At 47.1% G+C, this 14,004-nt stretch overlaps 4 protein-coding genes across 4 annotated transcripts; all 4 read right to left on the minus strand.

Annotated features, from left to right (window-relative positions):
- Nucleotides 1-42: 42 nt before the first annotated feature.
- LOC145707131 (uncharacterized) lies at nt 43-1,650 on the minus strand. Its single transcript, XM_081784615.1, has 5 exons — nt 1,371-1,650; nt 1,174-1,326; nt 974-1,135; nt 774-926; nt 43-728 (listed from the first exon to the last, which is right to left on the minus strand). The coding sequence occupies exons 1-4, from the start codon at nt 1,623-1,625 to the stop codon at nt 795-797; spliced, it is 702 nt and encodes a 233-aa protein (XP_081640741.1). The 5' UTR covers nt 1,626-1,650; the 3' UTR covers nt 43-728; nt 774-794.
- Nucleotides 1,651-1,711: 61 nt separating this feature from the next.
- On the minus strand, nt 1,712-2,929 carry LOC145707128 (prostaglandin E synthase 2-like). Its single transcript, XM_081784613.1, has 4 exons — nt 2,840-2,929; nt 2,547-2,793; nt 2,183-2,504; nt 1,712-2,134 (listed from the first exon to the last, which is right to left on the minus strand). Exons 1-4 carry the CDS (start codon nt 2,894-2,896, stop codon nt 1,804-1,806), a joined length of 957 nt encoding a protein of 318 aa, XP_081640739.1. The 5' UTR covers nt 2,897-2,929; the 3' UTR covers nt 1,712-1,803.
- A 2-nt stretch (nt 2,930-2,931) lies between these two features.
- LOC145707130 (aminoacyl tRNA synthase complex-interacting multifunctional protein 1-like) lies at nt 2,932-10,917 on the minus strand. The gene is made up of 6 exons (XM_081784614.1): nt 10,715-10,917; nt 10,381-10,673; nt 9,980-10,020; nt 3,267-3,489; nt 3,116-3,222; nt 2,932-3,071 (listed from the first exon to the last, which is right to left on the minus strand). Exons 1-6 carry the CDS (start codon nt 10,909-10,911, stop codon nt 3,000-3,002), a joined length of 933 nt encoding a protein of 310 aa, XP_081640740.1. The 5' UTR covers nt 10,912-10,917; the 3' UTR covers nt 2,932-2,999.
- Nucleotides 10,918-10,955: 38 nt separating this feature from the next.
- LOC145707132 (mediator of RNA polymerase II transcription subunit 16-like) lies at nt 10,956-13,940 on the minus strand. Its single transcript, XM_081784616.1, has 9 exons — nt 13,705-13,940; nt 13,388-13,660; nt 12,958-13,345; nt 12,467-12,888; nt 12,149-12,426; nt 11,845-12,103; nt 11,601-11,781; nt 11,319-11,551; nt 10,956-11,272 (listed from the first exon to the last, which is right to left on the minus strand). The coding sequence occupies exons 1-9, from the start codon at nt 13,934-13,936 to the stop codon at nt 11,133-11,135; spliced, it is 2,406 nt and encodes an 801-aa protein (XP_081640742.1). The 5' UTR covers nt 13,937-13,940; the 3' UTR covers nt 10,956-11,132.
- Nucleotides 13,941-14,004: the final 64 nt, after the last annotated feature.

Genomic DNA, 14,004 nt, shown 5'->3' on the forward strand with positions numbered 1-14,004 from the left:
CATCAAATAGACAGTTGAAAATGAAAAATCAATCTTTTAAAAACAAAAATGGATGCGCTTTATTTTCAACAATGAATTCAAAGAACGTACAAGACTATTTGTCGTCTTGGTTCAGTAGTTCTTGTCTCAGAAAATAGGCAGTGATGGTTTCGTCTTGCCTTGCAAGGCGGCTTGTCGAGGTTGTTGGTTCCTTGCTAATGTCTCGTACCCTTTCTCTTCTTTGAGATGCTTGACAACTTGGTCGACAACAAGTCAGGAGACCAGTAAATTCCTCGTTGAATTCCTGCTTCAGGAATCATTCTCAATATTCGCAAAAACAAAAGGGATGGCTCATTTCAATCGCCAAATCTGAAAATACGAATAAAAGTAAAAATATTTTGAAGAAACCGAATTTGTTAGAAGAAAAGGAACCATTTGCCAATTAAGGAACTCCCCAGCAACTCTTCAAAAGTGGGCCAGTTTCAACGGGAGTTCCTTACATTGGCCAGTTAGAATGATCAAGCGTAGAAGAGAGAGGTCAGTGCACTGAAGGGGGTTTTTGATGACGATGAAAGTAGCGGTGGTGGATATTGGAAGTGCTGCCAGACAGAACATGCAAAAAGGTACAGAATCAGATCAAGCCTGGACTGGGCGGGTGACTTGCCGCTTCTTCTCCCGCTCTTTGCGGCGCTCGGAAGAAGGCTCCGCGTTCTGGTCGCCTCCTTCGCGGTTGTAGAAGATGCAGTACTCTGAATTGCGCTCAAAGGGAGGCCTATCAAGAAGAGCTGTCTTACGGTCGGAGCGGAGATAGTCCATCAGCGCTTGTTGGCCTTTTTCCTGTTTTCTTCGATCGGTCGGACGAAGTAGTTCCTCTCCAGTCTCAGGATTTTGAGCTTCTTCCCGACGAGCATTGGAAGCTGCGGCGGAAGTAGACTCAGCAAATTGCCCTGCAAGATCAAAATGAAATTCGATTCTAAACGAAGTAATCAAGCACCTGTAAATGAAGCTCTGTCAAATTGTCCATCAGTGAAATTTCCGGCGGAATGAGCGTTATCTCGTTATCTCTAGCGCAAAGTATTTGAAGCCTCTTTAATTGGGCCACTTTTGAAGGAAGATGGTGGAAGTCGTTGTCGGAAACGTACAACGCGCGCAGCGACTACGAAAATAGGGAAAACGCGACTGGCTGAGAGTTACCTTGGAGAGGGGCTCGCAAAACTGCTCGCAAACTGTTTCGTTGAAGTTGTTGTACGTCAGGTCGAGTATTTCGAGCTTGGCGAGTTTGTGGAAGCTGTTCGGCAGGCGCTGGAGCTTGTTCATTCCCAAATTGAGATTACTCAGCTCTTGCAGCTAAAACAAGGGCTTCTAGAAAAGAATCGCGCTTTTGAATTCACCTCCGACAAGTTTCCGGGAAGCTCGACGAGCTCATTGTTGAAACAGTTGAGGAGTTTGAGATTCTTCAAGTTTGTGATCGAAGCAGTGAGCTGTTTGAGGCCGTTGTGCGCGAGAATGAGCTCGGAGAGGTGCTGCAGTTGGCTGAAGTCGGAAGAAATCTGCGTCAGTTGGGTGATGCTCTTGTCGCTGAGAGAAAGACTGTAGTGTCTGCTTTTCTTGTTTTCTTCAACGATTTTAGCAACCTTGCTCGACATTCTGAAATGAAGACATAGATGATAACAGCTTCAAAGCTTGTAAAAATCAACCATCAACGCATTCAAAACATCTAGTAATTTTACAAGCTTGGGTCTTGATTACTTGGTTAGTTATCTTTTTGAAGAATGGAGTTTGGACAGTTTTTCAAGTCTAAAAGTGATTCATTGAGGCCAGAGCTTAGAGCATGCCCTGATGAGTGTCGACCGCGTGCTGAACTGAGTAGTACCACTGCATCAGCTCGGGGCTCTGTTCGTACTGCTCCCAAGCGCTCGTTCCTTCCGTCAAGTTGATTACTGCAAAAGCTTCGATATCCGCGATGGAGGGCCGCTCTCCGCCGAGGAAACGCTCTTCTCCCTTTCGCTCCAGAAATTTAGCAATTTGGCTTTGGCAGTATTGCTCGCGCGTCTGCTCTGGAAACTCTTTCCAAACGCGGAAGATGCAGAACCAAGCAATAAACATCAGTCCAAGGCCACCAGCAACAGCGCATACTTTGCCAGTCAACGTGTCTCTAAACAAACAGTCAGAATCATCATCAAGCATCCGCCACTGCAGCAACCTGTAATTGTCGGATCTTTCCAGAAATTTGAGCTGATTTTGAATGGCTCTTAAATCAGCGGGGTACAAATTTGGCGCCACCGTGTGAAGAATTCCGTCTTGAACGAATTTCCTGTCTGGATCTGTCCATCTTTCATCGGGATCGGTGTGCACCTTGCTCTTGATGAATTTGCCTTTCTCGTCGAAGTAGTATTTGGTGATTTCGTTCATCGGCTCGGCCACTCCTCGGAGCACTTGCTCCAGAGTCGATACGATCGCTCCGGAGTCTTTCAGCACTGCGTCGGGCTCGCTACTGTTATCATTGTAGAAGGCAAGAACGGGCACTAAAAATGACTCTTATTTGCTAAAAAGAACAGGCAAATTACCTTGTGAGTAGTTTTCAATAACACCCTTGAGTTCTGGCTTGCCAATGCTGACTTCGACGTCTTCGTAATCAATTCCTCGAAATTTAAGATAGGCCCTTACTTTGGCGCAGTAAGGACAGCCGAAATACCCAAATAAACGCACTTTCTTGTACGAGTTCCAATATTCGATCGTTCCAAAGGAATCTTCGATTATGTAGCTTCTATCTTTCGCCAACACATTTCTCGATTCCTTCTCGTTCCAGAAGAGCTTTAAAACGCTTTAAAATCACCTCGAATCCAATCGTTCTTTTTACCTGGATCGATGATAAACTAGCGAAAGGAACGATTCGACGAAAAACGATTCGATTCATTGAAATTCTAAAAGTAGAGAGATGGTCATTATTGATTTCAAATTGTCCCTATTTAGTATTTTGAGTAGCAGCCTAGTGATTTGACGGTCTTTCTTTGGATCGCTTATTTGACTTGAACATTAGTCAAACTGGCGGAGGTGACAAAGCCCTTTCCGGCAACTTCCCAGGCGACATCCTGAAAGAGCTTTTTAGGACTTGTTTAAACCCAACTGTAGTTACGTTAAATGTGGCTTGGCATTTGTCGTTCGTCTTTAATCCTGGTGCGACTTGCTCGAACACGGAGACTGCTTTTTTACTCGTTGGCTTGATCAGTTCGTCGGGTTCGCCTGAATCAAACGTTTCTCAAATTGAGATCATTGAAGACACTCACCTTCGAAGCCTGGTACTTTGACAAGATCGCCCGGAACTGCTCCAGCTGGCGGGGCCAAGATCTCGACTTTCTCTGGCGTAGAAGCGCACATGACCATTGCTTCGGAAACGATTCCTCTCATCTTCGCCGGCTTGAGGTTGCAAAGAAGGACGACCATTCTGTTCTGCATCTCTTCCAAGGGAACGTGCTTGACAAGGCCGGAAATGACGGTTCGTGGTTTATCCTCTGAAGGGATCCTAGCTTCTGCTGAATCTCCCACTTCTAGCGTAGTTTGCCTGCTCTCTATATCTGGACGAGTGAAGAAAACGAGTAAAGTATCTTTGACGTCTGTATTTCGAGCTGGAGTAAAATAGAGGTTAATTCACGAACTGCGTGAATTACCGAATGGAGAGAAATACACGGCGGCGACCGAGCAAAGCTCGATCTAGATAAGCAAGTGACCTTAGGGGACGAGGGAGTCTAACGAATCTAAGATCCCAATACCCCCCATGAGACTGAAACGTCCTCTAAGGCCAAAGTGTGTGATTTTTGCAGGAGTATAAGCGTAAGATGAGTAACATGGCAGGTTCGAAACGTCGAGGCAGTCTGATTCGCGTTAAAAAACCCTTTTTTGGGAAAAAGCTTGAATCAGATGCGAAGTTTTCGTGATGTCCGAGCGGTGATGACATGAAGGAGTAGCTGCACATGTAGAAGAACTCAAAATACGTCGGCGACGGTAAACTGTGATAATTTCCGTACCTTTTCAGGCCCCGGTCGATGAATAGGGGACCTGAGTGGGGCAGTACTTGCGCTTAGTCGTATGACTGACCCGAGTTTGTGCCGATGTTTAGAGGTTCGACGGGCCTCGTTTCACGGTGTGCTCGTTTTGTATGTTTCGGGAGATGAGCTGCTCCAACTTCGGTTAAAGTCGCATTCGGATCGGCGCCGGCTGAGTATTGACGATCTGGTGAAGACTTTGGACGGGTTCTTTTCTTGCTGTTTTCAGTTGCTGAGCCCTCAACTACTGTTGAATATTGTTTATCGACTGACATATGGCTATTGTCGGGCGCAGCAACCTCCGAAATCACTGTAGCATCAGCTGACATGTCCTCGGCAGTTTCATAAAGAGTACCACCAGAGTACCAGCGATCTGACGGCTCGGCTGGAGCTACCGACGAGTCCAAAATAGATGTAGCGGTTGTATCTCCCAGATTTTCCATGTCCAATCGGCGTCTACTTTCCAAAATAGGTGATAGAGATGATCTTGGCGGTTTTTCCATAGCAACCATCGGAGTCGACGCGACCTGAGAAGATTTCCTCCCCCCATGCGACTTCGACCCGGACTTTTCCATCGGTTTGGAAGTAGGAACAGGCGATTTTTGTGGGACTTTCGACTTAACGATTTCGGTTAAATGTGGGAATACGTACTCGGCCTCGTAGTAATCAATCCAGCGTAAGTCGTGATTTCGTTCTGCGGCGTGAACCACGTGTTCTCGATGGATGAAATCACGTTGTCCTTTTTTATCTTCGACCATGACGACCCAGTCGTTGCTCGAAACGGCTTTCAGGGGACCTACCCAGCGTTCCTTCTTGCTTTTAGCGTCGGTCAGGTTTTCTCGCTTAATGTACACGACAGCGCCAGCGGGGATTGGTCTCGGCTTAGGCTCGTTTTTCAGCCTGTGCTCCATGGCTCGGTCAGCAGCTTCCATCGCAGTTTTCACAATGGCTTCCGCCGATTTCGCTAAAGCTCCCACATTGAGACCAAACACCTGAGGTGTTTCCGCTGTCATTTCTGCGCCAGTAGAGTGGGTGAAAGTACTTTTTCGGCCAAACCAAACTTCTCGCGGTGAAATTTTCGTGCTTTTGTTTTTCACACTATTGAGCGCGCGCATCACGTGGGGAACGCAGTCGGCCCAAGTTTTTCGACCGGAAGATGAGTTGACCATGCAGAATAGACTGTTTTTGATAGTCCGATTCGCTCTTTCTGCGAAAGCGTTTGATTGAGGGTGAAATGCGGTACTTATTGTATGTTTTATCTGGTTAAGCTTACACATTTCGTCAATCACGCTTGCGCAGAAGTGGGTACCTCTGTCACTGTGTAGATGTTTCGGCAAGAAATCCATGGGAAGGAAGACCTTGTAGATGAGCGCTTTTGCAGCGCAGATAGCAGTGTCGGACCGCGTCGGAATGCACCAAGTGTAGCGAGAGAAAGTGTCCGCCACCACCAAATAATACTTGAATCCGCCAGCGGGAGGCATACAAGCGAAATCGATCTGAATCGATTCGCCAGCTGTTTTTCCACGACGAAGGGTTCCAAGTGGCGGTTTGGTACGAGTTCCAGCAGATCCTTTTCTGCGTAGGCAAGGGACGCAGCTGTGGACGTAGTTAGAAACATCGTCTTGAAATGAAGGCCACCAAACGTCCTCTAATCGCTCTAAAGTCCGCGGCTCGCCCAGATGACCGGACAAGTCGTGAGCTAGAAAGAGAAAGTGACTTTTTACCGCTTCCGGTACCACCGCCCGCGCGCCAGATTTGAATTGACACATCAAGCACCCGGTAGTGTTATCCAGGAACAGAGCTTTTTCCATCTTGAGTAGAGACGATTGTCGGTGGTCGGAGTCCTTCACCAGCGATTTTATGTCCAGTGGCTCCTTACCAGATTCCAGAAAAGTGATGATTGCACTCAGAGCAGAGTCCTCCCTTTGATAGTCCAGAATGTTATTATAATTCGCTGACACCAACGGAATCTCCATTGGCGCCGCGATAGCCTTGACGTTTACCTTATGTATCTTCACCTCTGATAAAGTGATTTTCTCCGGAAACTGATTTTCGTTCCAGAAAGGGACGAAGACACGTACTGGTGAATTCTTGTCGATTTCGTACTCGCGACCAACGGGAAACTCAGAGTCGTATCCAAGTGATTTGTCGTCCTCGCCAGGTCTGCGGCTCATAAAATCGGCGAATTGATTTTCTGATCCCTTGATGTAGACAATGTGAAAATCGAATTCTTCCAATCGGCTTTGCCATCGGCTTATTTTAGAATTCTTGAACTTCTTTTTGTGTAGGAAGATCAAAGATCTGTGGTCTGTGTGAATCTGAAAGAATCTACCTTTCAGGAGCTTTTCCAGTCGCTCGCAGCACCAGACAATGCTAAACATTTCCTTTTCTGAAGTGTTCCATTTTCTTTCAGCTTTGTTGAAGGTGTGGGAAATCGCGCTTACTAGGTGCACTCTCCCGCCATACTCTTGTAGCAGAACACCACCCGCTGCGTACAGGCTCGCGTCTGTGTAGAGGTGAAAAGACTCGTCAAAGTTAGGAAAGCTTATGACAGGAGTCTCGGAGAGTCGTCGTTGAATTTCCTTGAGCGCCAAATCCGCTTCTTTGGTCCACTTGAAACAATTTGTTTCGTTCGCCGAATTTCGAACATCGTTTATGGGTTTCATTCTGCTCGAGAAGCAACCGGATGAAATAGCTTCGCCCATTTTTGTTTCTAGAAAACCTCGGATCCAATTCAATGACCCGATTAATGAAGCTAACTCCTTTTGGGAGCGTGGGGGTTTCATCTGACGAAGGGCGGAGACTTGCGCAGGGTCCGGTTTGATTCCTTCTTCGTTGATGATTCGGCCCAAAAAGTGAGCTTCTGATTGTAGGAAAGAGCACTTTTCGCCCTTGAGTTTAGCGTTAAACTTGCGGAGCGCGATGAATAGGTTTCGGAGAGTGTTGTAATAGCAGCTGAAAGACTTCCCAAAACATACTATGTCATCGATATAAGAAAGCATCTTCTTCCTGGTGGGGCTTGAGTCGAGAATCGTGTTTACGACGCGCGAGAATATATTCCCCGAGCATCGATAACCGAAAGGTAATCTGCAGAAGGCGTAAGATTTCCCACCCCACTGGAAGGAAGTCTTATACCTATCGCTTTTCTTAATAGGGCACTGCCAATATCCGCTCCGCAAATCAACTGTGGCGAAATACTTGTTGCCCGGTCCAATGTTCGCGATCGTATCCTCCATGCTCGGAAGATGATATGGGTCGGATTTGTCGGAGAGGCATTTGTTCAAGCTGTTCTTGTAGTTGATGCAGAAGCGCATTTCCCCAGATTTCTTAGGGATTGGCAGAACGGGGCTATTAAACCCTTTCTGGTCCTTGATCTCTTCTATTATTTTCGTATCGAGCAGTTCGGAGATGTGATCAGTGACCTGGCCATGAAAAGCTTGCGGAATAGGGTGTTGACTGATGTTTCGACTCGTACCATCAGTCGGGATTTCGATCTCGAATGGGAATTCACCCATTTTTTGACCGTCGCAGCCGAATCTGTCGTCGAAATCCAAACACAGCTCGGCGACCACCTTCTTTTGCCCCGGGTCGGCGTTTGCTGGTAGGGTAATTCCGAGTTTTTGCTTCGCTAGCTGAATGGGGCACCTGGCTGCGTTCTTGTTAGGTGCGTCCAGCTTTGGGACTTTTGGTGGCGGTTGAGTGCGGGATCGATCGCTATCCTTGACCGCTGATCTAGTAGTCAAGTATTTCTTGATTTTGGTCCGCTTCACTCCGTCCAGCTTCACCACTTGAGTCTCAGTTTGTGTGAAGGCTTCGTTGTAGCAAAATGAGAGAGTACGATTCTTATTGTCGACTGTGAAGCTGTCCGTCATCGCATTCTCTAGTATATCGCGGCCCAGTAGACTTGGGTATTTACTGCCTGGCATAATGGTGAGATTCAGGGAGAATGCAGGGCCACCATTGAATGATAAGCGGCAGGGAAGGATACCCATCGGCTGCTCGGCGGGAATATTTGGGCTGAAACCGGTGACCTTGAAGGGACAGGGCTTCAGCATCTGGAGAAATTCGTCGGGAACGTAAGCAGCGGACAGACAGGAGGACTCGGCTCCGCTGTCGACTTCCATCGATACGTCAAAACTTTTAGAGCCCGTAATGATGGTAGCCGAAGCGAAATAAGCCTTTCCTGGTCGCTTCTTCTTCACTGTGTAAAAGTGAACGTCGAATGGTTGGAAATCTTCAACGTTCTTAGTCGTATTTATCTTCTTGGATTCTGGTTGTTTATCGTCTTTCCCATCCTTAGAATCGTTGCTGGCGCGCTTAGCATTCTTCTTCTTTTTGTTCTTATTTCTGTTGAAGTGCTGGGAGACGGTCGCGCTGTCAACTCGATTCTGTCTTGTGGATTGGGCGAGACGGCAGAGTTCGTTGATATCGTAAACTTTTGATAGGCTTGGAAGGATTGCGTTGAAAACGTCTGGTTCTTCTTTCCTAAGATTCAAGTACAGCATCATCGTCGAGAATATGTCAAATATTTCATCGACCCCGGCGTCGGCTGACTTCTCTTGTCGGTAAGAGTTCAAAGTCGCTTGCTTCGCCTCGTTCATCTTTTGCAAGACGTTGGCGGTGTAGTGTGCAAACGGCTTCGAATGGTCGTATTCGACGTCGAAAACTTCGCTTAGCTTCAGTAAGTAGTGACTCTTCGCGGCGAATGATTTCTCTAGCAGCGCCTTGGCCGATTTCCAGTCTTGACAATTCAGAAATTCGGTTCCAAGTGAGCGTTCGATGTTCAAGTCGAAGTGGCTGTACACTGCTGCGATGAAAGGCTGTTCACGTGAAGGTCTGTCGCGGACGTAGGCGCGGTGATAAATGTCGGCTCTGCCCAAGAAGGTGTTGAAAGATGTGTTGCATGCGGCGTCCAGCTTCGGCAAGTCTTGGACGTGACGAGACCAGGTAGTGGCCACCCATGCTTCTTCTCTCATTGTCGCATTCGTAGAGTCTTTTCCTTGATCGAGCTCGCAGGTAAGAAGCGTTGTACTGAGCTGTTCTAATTTTACTCTGCTTTCTGTGATCAAGGGCTCTAGGCTTGGCTTTAGTGATTCGTCATTTCGCACTTGTTCTTCGAGGTAGTTTACTCGATCGTTTATGCTTCTTATTTCGGTGACGGTTTCTAGCAGTGATTTGTTCGCCGCCATAGCTCGAAATATATCGGCAGTAAGGGTTTATGGGCCTTGGATTACCTTTCAGGCCCTCAGAAAATACTGCGACTAAAAGTCGCAATATGATGAGCTGAGGTGCCTTTTGCGCAAACGCCCGACGATTTCTCTGTCCAGCGATTGTCGAAATTTCAAGGTCTGGTCCAAGGGTCGATTCTTCGTAAACTTCTCTCGATTTTTGGTGAAAAGTGGCGAAAGAATTATGTTTTTCTCAGTATTTTAGGTTTTCCCCGGCGTGCGTGCGTGGTTGCGTGGGCGCGACTTTCGGCGCGTGGGTCGTGGTGGCGCTCGTGCGGTGGCGCTCGCTCGGGGTGGTGTTGGTGTGGTGCGGAAAATTCTCTGAGTGGAGTTTCTCCGGCGGCGCGGTGGCGGTTGGTGATTCGGTTCCCCTCGACTCCGCTGACGGCCAATCAGCGTCCAAGTTGCGAAACTTCGGTTGTCGATGGCGGAAAAATTTATCTTTTCTCCAACGGGACTACTCTGATACCACTGAAGGGATCCTAGCTTCTGCTGAATCTCCCACTTCTAGCGTAGTTTGCCTGCTCTCTATATCTGGACGAGTGAAGAAAACGAGTAAAGTATCTTTGACGTCTGTATTTCGAGCTGGAGTAAAATAGAGGTTAATTCACGAACTGCGTGAATTACCGAATGGAGAGAAATACACGGCGGCGACCGAGCAAAGCTCGATCTAGATAAGCAAGTGACCTTAGGGGACGAGGGAGTCTAACGAATCTAAGATCCCAATACCTCTCCGCATTCAATTTGCTCGAGGTATAAAGCGTCCGCGTCTGAAAAAAAAGAGAGTCATTTGAGCGATTTATTGTCCTGCAGCAGGACTACATCTTGGATATTTGAGAATCATTTAGGCTAAATTTTGAAGAGAACTCCTTTAGAGCCTCTCAATTAGAGATAAGCTTATCTGTTTTTAGAAAGGAAAATAAAAAAGTTATGAGTTTTCTAATTTACAATCATTCAACTTCAAAGACCAAAACTATAAGTTGTTAAAAAATGAAAACCTTAACTTTCCCCACAATTAGGATTCATTATGAAAAATAAAATTTCTCTTTGATGACTAAATGTAACATCAAGCAGAGTAGGTACTTCGCGAATAATTTCCCGAAAACTAAATGATTTCATTTTTCAAATACCTGGGTGTTTCTTGCAGTCGATGATCTTTCCCACCTTCATCAACAGCCTCGAAACATCGACTGGCTTTTCCGGTTCGGCTGCTTTCGCTGGCTGAGGCTTCTTCTCCTTCTTTTCTTTCTTGGGTTTGTCCTTTTTCTGGTTTTCGTTCTTCGGCTTTTCCTGCTGTTCGGCCTTCTTCGGGGCTTCTTTCTTGGCCGCTCCTTTCTTCGGTGGTTTCGGAAGAGCGACTTGCGTCTTTCCATTTCGAAGCTCAAGGGTTGTCAATTCCGTTTTCAACGCTTCGACTTGTTTTCTGAAACGATTGTTAACAAAAGGCGTTAATGATAAGCCTACCTGAGCTGGGAGTTCTCCTGCTTCAAGATCGTCTCCTGAATGTTAGCAGGAAGCGTGCCCATCGCCTTGATCGCGGCGATCTTTTCCGTCAGTGTTTGAATGATCTTGTCGGCTTCGACGGATCGCGCCTCAAGCTCGGCCGCGCTGAGAGCCATGGTTCGAGAGAGACTTCTAAAAAGGCACACTCTGGTCAGCATTTACTTGCTTTTTTCTGAAGTCGGAAACTTTTTCTTTTGATTTTGCAAATTTTATTTTTAGGAAAGCAGTTTTTAAGCATTTGAAATTGTTTGGCAGTATCGAATATTCAGAAATATACGGAAGCGGAAAGGCGGAAATAGAATGGCTGAAATATGTACAAGAGAAGAAAGGAGGGTGTTAGGAAAATATTGGAAAATTGCGTTTATAAGGACTTGAAACTTTAAAGAAACTCCTGGCTCAGAGAAGATTGAAGGAATGGCTTTTTCACGGGGCTGGAGCTGATGTTCGTCCACAGGCCGCCGCACATCGAGCGCTTGAGGAATCGGTGGTCCCAGCCCGAAATCAGCGATTCCTGACGATCTGCAAGCAGTTACGTTAGCGACAGAGAGACTGCAAGCGAACTTACTGTAGGTATACGCTCCGGAGCGCGAGCAGTGCCTTAGATCTCGAGTTTCTTCGCGGCCGACAATTGTGCGGCGCACGAAATCGGTGTCCACGACCATCAAGGCGGCCCGTTTCGTCTCCGACTTGCCCACTTGGAAGGTCCGTCCCTTCAGACTCGTCACGTGCGGCTTCTTCATGCTCACTTCTCCCGTCGAGACGCGACACTTTAACAGCTCGCACGAATCGTACAGCTCCCTGAAACAAATCCGTAAACCAGAATCTTTGAAAAAGCAAAGTTACTTACATTGGAATGTTTTCGCCGAGTTGTTGGGCCGCAGCCGCTTTTGAAAGAATAGCGTACGATTCAGAGAGCGGGTCGCACTTGACGTCTTTGATCGTGTAGAGGGGACTGCAGTTGTTGTGCAGAGTGGTCCAGAGCTTCATGATAAGAAGGATTCGCCGCGAAATTGAAATCTCATTCGACGCTGAAGCATTTTTGATTTAAAAACATTGATGCTTTTTGTAAGAAAGTCTAGTAAGGAACTTACTTAACGAATGAGAGCGGAGCTTGGTGACCTGGGAGATGATGTGCGTGGCCATCCACTGGATTAGGTGGCCAACAGATTGGAGAATGCGCATGTTCGTTTCGAAGGTATTCATCATTACGTTCAGCAAGTCGTCGAGGTTCTCGTTCGAGTCTGCTATCTGCGAGAGCCGTTCGCGAAGGTCAAAGTTTTCTTCATTCAAACTAGCTCCCGTTGGACGGAGGAAACTTATGAAAAGCTCCAGAACAGCTGTCGTCAAAAGCTAGAGCAAAAAGTTAACTTTAATTAGCAAGAACGCTTGACTAACCGTGGACATCTTCGACGAATACTCCGGCTCGTAGGAAGGGAAAAGCGACCAGAGAAGAAGACACTCTGCGTCAAAACGACGATTAAAAACGTGAAACTCGGGGTCAGCGGCAATTGAGCTCTTGAGCTTGGTGATCAAGGCGTTTGCCATGGAGTGATTTTGAACCAACAGTCGTGCGTCCCAACAGTCAGTGTCCGAGAGAAGACTGTACTCCAGGAACAGTTGGATAGCTTCTTCTTTCATTTGCACGGGCAGTTCCGCTTCTAGCCACGGATTTACTGAAAAAGTAATCTTTTTTCAAGTTTTTAAAAAGGTTACCTTGCGAAACGTAAAGATTGCTGTTGTTGTCGAGTCCTAACAAGGCGCATCCGGAGGGCGAGAAAGCTATCGAGCAGTAGGTGATCATGTTTTCTTGGCCTTCCTTGGTCGCTCTTCCAGGGTGGACGAGATCCTTTCTGGGCTCGATTTGCAGCGTCCTTTTCAGACTCAGCTTTTGAATGAGATACAAGTTCCCATCGAGACAAGTTGCCGCCAACAGATCCCCACACGAAAAAGTGGACAGAGTTATCTTCTTCGTGAGTAGCGGAAAGTTCTGCGAAGTCAGATGAAAAATACGCGGCAGCTGCGTCGATTTGCACTGCATCCAATCGACAACGTTGCAGCCGCCGCCGAGAAACTTTGGGAGGACTTTGTGCTGCCGAGTTTTCATCCACCAGGAGACGCACGATTTGCGGTCATTGCTGTAGCTTTTATTGGGTTCAGTAATGCTCAAGGCCTTTTAAAGACGATTTATCGTGCTCTTGCTCAACCCTAAACATAATAGAATCTGGTCGGCGTACTCTTCGTGCGGAAACAGAAGCTGAGAAACATAACTGTAAGGTCCGAATTCTTGAAGCGTCTGATCCTTTGGAATTATCAAACTGTTACCGACGATGTGACTCAAACGCAGCAACTGATTAGTATTGCGCGATCGTGGTTCTCTTCTGTTCACGACTCTTTCGATGCTCACATCCACGATGCGTACGTTTTCGTTGATCAAGCCAGAGGACATGGCGACGGTGATCTTTCCATCAGCGTTGTAAGCATAGCCGCAGAATTTCACGTTCATCATTCCTCCGATTTTCGTCCAGACTGGTTCTTCGTTCGACTCCGTCAGGCTCGTTACGAAGCGGCCCAGCTTTGTCAAGGCAAAAACGCCTAATTAAAAAATGAAAAAGACTCAAACAAAAAAAGACGCACCTTCGTAGGCATTTCCACCGCGAGTGGCAAGCGTCGGTGAAAACTTCTCCCTGGTTATTTTCTCCTTCAAGCTGGGCGGATCGCTGCCCGGCGGAGTCATGACCTTGTCGATGTGGATTTCGAACTTGATGCCCGGATGGTACCAGCCGACGGCGATGATCGGGTCGCAGCGGTCTTCGATCACCAAAGATTGCTTCCACTTTGTGCTCGAGTTCTCGACCATGGTGTACATCGATATTCGCCCGTGGGAGTCGCCGACAAGGATTTTGTCGCCTAAGATTCGATCATTTATCGCCAAGCTTGCTTCTTTCGAAAACCTGTATTGTTCCATTTGAGCGCGGTGACCTCCCTTCCCACTGGAAACTGGATAATGTGCTCGACCCAGGGCACCTCCGAGTTTTTTATGTGCATCTCCATGAAGGTCTGTCCGTTGAGCATCCGCTCTACGGTGTAGGCGATGAGCCCCTGGTTGGACCAAGCGGTCTTACATCCCAAATGAGCACGAGTCTCAACCTCCGGGCCAAAATGTGTCTCGTAAATACGATTCATTCTAAACTAGCGATTCTTTATTATTCTTTTCAAATTTTGCAATTTTTAAATTAATTGTCGGGAAGAAG

This window comes from Oikopleura dioica, chromosome XSR (assembly GCF_907165135.1).
Source record: "Oikopleura dioica chromosome XSR, OKI2018_I68_1.0, whole genome shotgun sequence".
Lineage (NCBI taxonomy): Eukaryota > Metazoa > Chordata > Appendicularia > Copelata > Oikopleuridae > Oikopleura > Oikopleura dioica.